At 32.8% G+C, this 9,571-nt stretch overlaps 1 protein-coding gene across 1 annotated transcript; it reads right to left on the reverse strand.

Moving 5' to 3' along the window:
* Positions 1 to 352: 352 nt before the first annotated feature.
* LOC113510039 (serine hydrolase-like protein) lies at positions 353 to 6,207 on the reverse strand. Its single transcript, XM_052898940.1, has 5 exons — positions 5,748 to 6,207; positions 5,138 to 5,299; positions 3,117 to 3,224; positions 2,238 to 2,517; positions 353 to 1,975 (listed from the first exon to the last, which is right to left on the reverse strand). The coding sequence occupies exons 1-5, from the start codon at positions 5,824 to 5,826 to the stop codon at positions 1,669 to 1,671; spliced, it is 936 nt and encodes a 311-aa protein (XP_052754900.1). The 5' UTR covers positions 5,827 to 6,207; the 3' UTR covers positions 353 to 1,668.
* Between the last annotated feature and the right edge of the window lie 3,364 nt (positions 6,208 to 9,571).

Genomic DNA, 9,571 nt, shown 5'->3' on the forward strand with positions numbered 1-9,571 from the left:
CGCCTTTTGAAGAACATCATGCTGTAATCTCTTGGTGAAATCTCGGCAAGAAGCTCATTCCATAATCTGAGTGTTCGTGGGAGAAAACATCTCTAAAACTGCGTTGTACGCAACCATTTTGGCTGTAGGGTATGAAGGTGAACTCCCTATCGATGGCGAGCCATCATACCGCTCGCAGAAAAAGGATGTAAAATAGATAAATTATATGATTCTGACGTTAAATACGATAACTGTCAAATTGTATCAAATATTTGTTTAACAGATACCATTGTCAATTATAATCACCCACAATAATCATTAAATCATAAATAAATATTAAGCAATAATAAAAGCAAATAAAAGTCATTTCATGTCATAATAGTATATTATATAATTTATTTAAATAATAACAATAACAAGTAAATAATCAAATGTTATAATGTTTTTCTATATTTAACACATCTCGGCATATTTTATTTCTGAAATAGCAGTAGGTACATAAAAAAACGAATGACAAATTATTTACCGATCGTATCCCGCGGCTCCGCCCGCGTGATTTAGTACATAAAGTATCCTGTATGCTAAGTTAGGATATAATCTATCTGTGTACCAAATTTCATTCAAATCCGTTCAGTAGTTTTTGCATGAAAGAGTAACAAACATACATCCATCCAAAGTTACAAACTTTCGCATTTATGGTATAAATAAGTTGTCATTTATATTGTGCATTTATTAAAAATGCTTCTATATTTTTTTACAAATATAAAAAAAAACACTTTTTCTTTTTAAAAGTTGCTGTTTCGAAGGTGACTTTTTTATTTATTCTTTATTGACCATATTACAAAAGGTACAAAAGGCGGACTAAATGCTTTTTTTTTTATTTTAAAACTGCGAAATTTAATTGTACTTGATGCGGGTTTCAATCATATTTCTATATACTTTCTTCAAAAGGTATTGTGTATACAAATCGCTCGAAGCCGGGTAGGTCGCTAAATTTTTTTTTTTATTACTACTATATACTAGACTTTTCTGTTCTATTTCTAGTAATTAAAAGACGAAGTAAAAATATTGTCTATGTCAAGTATAGAATATATATATATATATATATATATATATATATATATATATATATATATATATATATATATATGTATATATATATATATACATATATATATATATATATATATATATATATATACAATAATACCGAGTATTGCACCATAATCACATTTTATATACAGAAATAATTTATTGATATATCCAAAGCCCTTAATCCCTCCCACCCTTCACTGGTGCCCCACCAGCGAATACCGATAGCGCTGACAGGGTTAACACACCATTATTAATACATCAAAAACTCATTTGAACCACAACTAATATTATAAACTAGCTTTATGCCCGCTACTTCGCTCGCGTGGATTACAGAAGAAAACAAGACCACTTCTAGATAGCGTACCGAGATGAAGCGAAATTATACCAAGATTTTTAAACTATCAAAATACCAAACTGTGAAGGTATTTTAGAGGACTAAACAAAATAACAGTCGGAGATTGATGTCTAATATGGAAGGTTCTGGAACTTCTGCTAGTAATAATGGTGGTCAATCTTCGAGTGTTGCCAGTCGCACGCATACTAACGATAGCGGAATTAAACAAAATAATGCTAATGAAATAACCAAAACATCAACTATAATTTACACTTCTCTTTTTTAAAATCACGATTCAAAAAATCTTTAATGTATCCAATTATTCTGTCCGGATTCGTCAAGTGGACATCGTGGTCACCTTCGACTGTTACCAATACAAAATGTTGCATGTTCTTTGATAGGTCTGAGAGTAGTTTTTCGACGTGCGCCTTCCCTGGTAAGTAGCCCTGACTTAATGTACACTGTATGTGCAGAGTGGGGGGTGAATTTCTTGAGAACAATTGGTAATAATAGTCGGGGGAGTAATTTTGGGGGGCAGGGAATCGGAGGCGACGGTCCCACGAGAGTCTGAAACAAATATTTGAAGTTTGTATTATACAAATTAAATTTCGCACAGATGGACAGACAGAAAGATAAATTAGTATATATATATATATATATATATATATATATATATATATATATATATATATATATATATATATATATATATATAATATGTAAGATGAAAAAACTAATAAAATATAAAAAAATATATATAGGAGAGACTTATGTCCAACAGTGGACAGTTAACAGCTGATAGGATGATGACGATGATGATAAAACTTACTTGTATTGATCATCGCTGATACACTTCAAGCTTCTGGACAGCGCTATCTCCGCTTTCTCCACGTCCAGTCCCCTGGCCCTTATGACAGCGTCGATGGCCCTCTTTTTCGTGTAAACTCTGTCGTCCACGTTATATTTTTTATAATTATCATAATATTCCGCGTAGAAGGCGTCGAAATATTCCGACATATTGTGGATCTGTAGACGCTGCATGGCCATTGAGCCATCGAGTAGAATGAACTTTTTAACGCGGCCAGGGTAGATGACGTTGTAGAATAGGCCTGGAATTGATAGTTTTTTTTTTGTGACAGGGAAATTTAAGAATATAGATAGATAGATACTCTCTATTGTTTCCTCCAAAAGATTACAATAGTAAACTTATTATAAATATAAACAATTACAAGAAATAATCACAATGAGAAAACAATGGGCGGCCTTATCGCTAAAAGCGATCTCTTGCAGGCAACCTTTGGATGGAGAGGAGTTATTATAAACAGTTTATATATATATAAAATTGAACTACAAAAAAGATTCTGAGAATAATTGCGTTTGAATATTTTTTACATGTTCTTCCTACTATGTTGTCTTCCTACAAATCATTTGTAGGAAGACAACAGCTTACAGTTTAATAAAACTACGTGTAATGAATGAAAATCAACAGCAGTTTATTTGATTAAACTAAAATAAAAAATAAAAAAAAAATAGTTTTCGCGAAAAAGGGTCCGGTAGAATTGGTACATAGGCACTTATTGACATTCTGTAATTTTAAAAATATGTAAAAAGTGCTTATATTGTTTAAAATGAAAAATAAAAAATCTACCCTAGATTTTTATATTTCAAATCAAATGGGGAAAAAAAAAGTAGGTATAAAATCGCTCACCCTGGTCACAGCCGTTGGAGTGTCCGATATAAGTGAACTGATCCCACTTGAGGTGGTTGACGATAACCTCCAGGGCACCCAAGAAGTGGATACGACACAGTGTGACACCTAGAACAATTCTTACTAATATTATAAATGTGAAAGTGTGTTTGGTGCCTTATAGCGCCTTAACGGTTTAACCGATCAATATGAAATTTGAATGGAAAGCAAAAACACATATATACGTTTTTAATTTAGTAAGCATATCCCGGTCACACGTATAAAGTCACGGGTAAAAGTTAATAAGTTATAAACTTTTTAAAAATAGTAGTTTTTTGCTTTCACTAAACATTCGAGTCCTTTGCACAAAGTCTTCTTAGAGTAAAAAAATTACCTTTTTTAATTACAAATTACATTTTTTTATTTATTTTACTTATCTTATTCATTATTATTATCATATCTGCCCTTAACTGTCCACTGCTGAACATAGGCCTCTCCCTTTGGGGGGTTTTACCAGTAGTTGCCACGCTTGGCAGGTGGATAGGCGTCCGCAGTTAGGCATTGGAGATGTTTTAAGAGGGATGCTGCTGTCAATCCTTGCACTCTCCCTTAATTATCATTTAGGACATCCATGTGAAAGGAAGCGGTGGCTTATTCTATGCCGGAACCACACAGCATAGAATAGGTCACCCCTTTATTTAACATATTATTTTTACTAATCTTATTATATACTAGCGGCCTGTCCCGGCGTCGCACGGGTGGACATTTTTACATTTTAAAAAGTGGCCATTAAGGTTGCACACGCGACGGAAGCTTAAAAATGGAGTAACTTCTCCCATTTTCCCAACATTTCCCTTCACTGCTCTGCTCCTATTGATCGTAGCGTTATGAAAAGTATACTATAACCTGACCAAGAGTACGAAGAATAATTGTACCAAGTTTCGTTAAAATCCGTAGAGTAGTTTTTGTTTCTATAACGAACATACAGACAGACAGACAGAAAAATTTTACTAACTGCATTTTTGACATCAATATCGATCACTAATCACCCGCTGATAGTTATTTTGGAAATATATTTGATGTACAGAATTGACCTCTCTACAGATTTATTGTAAGTATAGATTATTAAAACTGTATCTATGCAATATATGTAGTACATAGGAGATATTTAAGAAAAATTAATATGAGGGGTCTTAGTAGGACCAATAGATGTCAAAAATAATAAAATTTAAACATATCGTCTGTATATCCATATATTTGTTCTACTTAAACTAGAAAAACTACACCAAATTGGATTTTTTTTATACAACTTAGAATGGCAAACAAGCAGACAGACCACCTGATGGAGAGTGGTAACCGTCACCTATAAACATAAGCAGTACCATGGACATAACAGAGTATACTGTTTTGCCCATGATACCCCCTATGCGTTGCCATTCCTGAGGACTCAGATCTTATTCCTCTGTACCCTATAAATTTACACCATATCCCACCCTTCAAACCGAAACAGCCATGCAAACACAATTGTTTCATGGTAGAAACACGAATGGGACAGAGGTACCCAAGCAATCGACTTTTGTACAGTCTCCCTCTGGTAAAGAAATGGATGCAGTTTTCCCAATTATATAGTGTATATTTTATCCTGATATGACATCTAGAACTGGTCTAGTTTCCTACCTCTGAAATCCACGCAGACAAAGTAGCAGACAAAAATCTAGTATATTTTTAAATACATAATCAGGGCTTAACGTGATGAAAAAGCTTTTATGGGTAAATAGTATATACATATCTGCTTCTTTATTGACCACATTTCGACCTAGATTGCACTACAGTATGGTCATGACAGGACAGGACATTTCGCCACGTTAAGTCCCAATTGTGTATTTAAAAATATGTGTAAACAATCCCAAATACGCACAACAGCCCCAATGAGAGGCTAAGTGCGGAAAATGGAGTCCTATTTACATTACATTTACAATCGCAAAGGGTAAAATTAACTAAAAATGTACTATAATCGTAAAACAAATTAAAATAAAACTCACCGACAGGGAACGGATCCGACTTTCCATTTCCAGGCAAATCTGCACCCACATAGTGGTAATTATCTGGCAGTAACTCCAACAGTGGGATGAATGTGGCTACACTGTCTGAACGGCCGTGTACCAGCAACACTGGCTCACCATCGGGATTACCCCAGGATATCACTGAGAATGTGAACATGTTATGGTTTTTTATTATTAAAAAATCAAGAACTGATCCTGAAACTAGTCGAGAGTTCTCAATCTGTCAGTTAGATTGCCTGTGGTCTCCCCTGGAAACCATAATGCTGGTGTAAACATCATGATGGGCTAACTGATCTGCCTTTTCCTTACCAATCATCCCTCACTGGTGCCTTGCTAGCGTATACTGATCGCGCAGGCGAGTTTACCATTCTATTAACATCCATTAAAAAAAAAAACACTTTAAATCCGTTTTCTAAATTTGGATTTAGCAACAATATGATACCACTTCGAGTAATAAGAAATAAATATTAATTTATTTACGATGTTTTATGGCCTTCCCTACTTTTCCATTACACAGACATTTCCTTTCAAAGCATCTATAGGTACAATAAGTAAATTTTATAAATTTATAAAAATATAAGATACTCACTTGCTATTTTACCCCATGGTGCATTGATAAACCATTCTTTATTTGGTTCTTTCATAATTGAATTTGGTTTTATTTGCATGTAATTTAAAATTAAGGTTAAATTATTCAATATTATAAATTAATTTTATTTTGGGAAAAAAATCCCTCAAATTATTACAGTAAGTACATATTTATAATTTAAAGTGTAATTTTCAATATTATTTAAATATTTGGAAAGTTTTTAAAGATAAGATAAATAAATAAAAGTATAAAAAAGAAAATTCTAAACAACTATCAAAGACACAGATCTATGTCAGTTCGAATAAAAAATATTTGAATGTGTCTACGCAAACAATAATTTTTATGACTTAAAAAAATTAATGATATAGCTGTTGCTATGATACTCATCAATGCCAATATTTTGGATAAAGAAATATTATATACTAGCGACCCGCTCTGGCTACGCACAGGTGCAATGTAAATAAATAGTGCCGCCGGCGCTGGCGCCGACTCCTATTACATTACGATATTATATTATAGTGATGGGATTCGAGTTGCTTTCCACTCGAGTGACTCGAGTAGTTTTTATATTACATGCACTCGAGTTAAATTTTTGACGACTCGAGTTTCGAGTGACTCGCGTCGACTCGAATTACGAGTGACTCGAGTTGACTCGTACCACTCGAGTGGTTTATACCGAACCGAGTGAGAAATTCAAATTATGACAAGCTTACCCGCGGTAGCAGGAAACTTTTAAGAGAGAAAATTCTTCCTGATGCTTATCATGCCGCACGCACTATAATTGTAGATATTCTACATTTAGTTGAATATACGGCTGCTACAACAGATTTATGGACTTCTGACAATAATAAAGCATACCTAACTATTACAATACTTATAATTCAAAACTTTTTTCGCAAACTGTTACTACTAAAGAGGTTACGGAGAAACATTCTTCTATTATTTTAACAAGTGTGCTGAAGTCGATATTATCGAAGCCGTTTGGTAGGGGAGAAATTGATCAATTTATTTTTTTAAAGTAGTTATTACACCAATTTCAGTTAAATTTGTTATCTCATTAAAGATACATTATTTTTGTTTTTTGTTGAGTTTATTTAAGTTTCATTTAAGTTAATTTTAAAACACGTATATTATTACATAAAATGTGTAAGAACATAATAAAACTGTTCATATTTGGATCTCATGAAAGTTCCTTGTTAGAATAAATTAAATTGGATTAGAACTTATTAGTAGTAGATTATAATATTTTAATTTGACTGATAGTTGATATAAGAGGTTTCTTGATTATGTAGTTTGAAGGAAAATTCTATTTTTTACATTTTGTTTAGATTTTTTTTTAAAAAAATGAATACACATTTTCTATGTAAAATTAAAACTGTTTTATTCGTTTTAAAATTTTGGTCACTCGAGTTTTATATTCCGAGTGACTCGAGTCAATAAAAATCACTCGAGTTTTATCTTCACTCGAGTGGCATTCAAGTGAGTAACTTATCAGTACCGAGTGAATCGAGTGAAAAAAAATCACTCGAGTCCCATCACTATTATATTAGAAACCTTTAAAATTATTAGTATTTCTTTACTATATTATGGATATATTATACATATAAACTTTCTTCTTGAATTACTATATTCAATAAAAAAAAAACCGCACCTAAGTCCGTTGCTTAGTTTTAAAGATCTATGCATAAATTAGGGTAGACAGCGAGAAGCGATTTTGTTTTATACTATGTAGTGATAATTGTATAATACCATAAATACGCTTTTATTTCATTGTATCACTACTTTCAAATAATTGCATAGATTTATTTATATATATATATTATTTTATTTCTCATTTATAAGTTTCGTAAACATATATATAGTGCCGACTCTTAATTAATGGACCAATGTGATATCTTTGATGACAGTGGTGATATGTCATTGTCAAAGTCAAATTCAATCATAAATATATATTATTCCAGACAAATTATCTTTTTGAAGACTAGGCAGCATGGTCTCCGACCTTAGCCTGTTCCAAACGGAACAAACGTACTAAAAAAAAAAAAATCATAAATATATAAAAAAAAGTGTCACTGAATTGCTAGTAAAGCAAATTGTCTATTTTATCAATAAGTATAATAAATAACTAGACAATGTTTGCACTTCGAAAATACTTAAGAGAAATTTATGTAAAGAGTCTAAATAAAAATAATAGAAGCTAAGATAATGTAAAATTTTTGTTTGTCTGTTTCACATGTCTGTTTTACACGAAAACTATTGCACAAAATTGAATATAGTTTTCACCATTATGTTAACTAAAGGTCTAATTTAAAAACATCAGTATGAATTGTTGCAGCCAACAGGTACAAAAAATAGACGAAGTGAAATACGTGTGCACACGCAATGCGTGAGTGACTGTGCAAATAGTTCTCAAGATATGAGAAGTCCATCGCATCTGGGAATTTTTAATCAAATTACGAATGGCGGTCTATGGCGCGATTAGTTTTATCTTTAAAACGCTTATCTCATTAAATTTTTATGTTGTTTTAGCAAAAAGTCAGTGTAAGCAAATTTTTTTTTTTTTTACAACACGGGGCAAACGAGCATGCGGCTCACCTGATGGTAAGTGACTACCGCCGCCCATGATCACCCACAACACCAGCGGCATTGCAGGTGTGCTGCCGGCCTTTTTATTTTTGATTATTTATTGATTTAATTAATTTTTGATTCCGTTGTTGCTTGTTGTTTTTAACTCTACATGGGTGGGGGAAGGGATTGTTGGTAATGGGGAGGTTAGTCCTCATTGCTATCAATATACCGTACCAGGTCGACCTCCACGCGGTTCCCCCTGGAAACCATCGTAACTAATTTATCGATGAATTCGTCACGATGGGCTAACTGACCTACCTATTCATTTTCACCAATCATCTCTCACTGGTGCCCCGCTAGTGTATACCGATAGCACAGGCGGGGTCATCATTCCGTTATCATCCATTAAAAAAAAAAAAACTACATGGGTAAAGGATAAAAACATATTATGTTTTTATCCTCTATCCATGTAGAGTTACAATCATTCAATACGTATAAGCAAAAAAAAATGGGATATACGTGGTGTGGACCACCAATTAAAACATTAAGCTAATTTAAAAACGACTCTTTCTATTTTTGACAAATAATTGATGAGTTGTGCTTGCATGACTGTGTTTCGGTCAGTAAATTTAAATAAGGTACGGAGATATAATAGTTGACACGCTTGGCAGGTGGGTTAGCGTCCGCAGTTAGGCTTTGGTCGATGTATTAAAAGAGACACTGTTGCTCATCCCTCGACTATAAGCTCCCTTAGTTGCCTCTGCCGACACCTACGGGAAAGGAAGAGTGGCATTCTATGCCGGGACCACAGTGCAATTTTACTATACTAGATAACACTAACTAATTATGCATACTCACGAACTCTTACAATGGGTAATATGGGTACGTTTGGTTTTACTTGAAAAACCTTTACTTAAATCTAGACATATTGTAGTATAATTCATATATGTTTTTACTTTAATATTTTAATTCTTAAATGATTAAATAATTTTTTTTTGCATAATTATGTATTACATTCTTCTATCTATGGTCATCGGAACCAGCGGGTCTACCATGAAATGAAATTCCGAATTTTCGGACTCAATTTCGTGTTTTTGTTTATACCAAAATCGGATCAATAAATGGAGTTTAACATTTCTTTCGTCATACATCCTATTATAAAAGTCCAAAGAAACGATATTTTAACATTTTTAATATTTCCAAACAGTATGTATTATGTAATTTTAACATCAAATTTGTGTTTCATTTGGCTCCGA

This window comes from Galleria mellonella, unplaced genomic scaffold (assembly GCF_026898425.1).
Source record: "Galleria mellonella isolate WM207_F2 unplaced genomic scaffold, CSIRO_AGI_GalMel_v1 utg121, whole genome shotgun sequence".
NCBI classification, from domain to species: domain Eukaryota; kingdom Metazoa; phylum Arthropoda; class Insecta; order Lepidoptera; family Pyralidae; genus Galleria; species Galleria mellonella.

Coding starts and splice junctions, on each gene's coding strand:
- LOC113510039 (XM_052898940.1), bottom strand. CDS start 5,826: ATGCAAATAAAACCAAATTCAATTATGAAAGAACCAAATAAAGAATGG. Junction 5,300..5,747: donor ACCATGGGGTAAAATAGCAA/GTGAGTATCTTA, acceptor TCACATTCTCAG/TGATATCCTGGGGTAATCCC. Junction 3,225..5,137: donor GTCGGATCCGTTCCCTGTCG/GTGAGTTTTATT, acceptor GAATTGTTCTAG/GTGTCACACTGTGTCGTATC.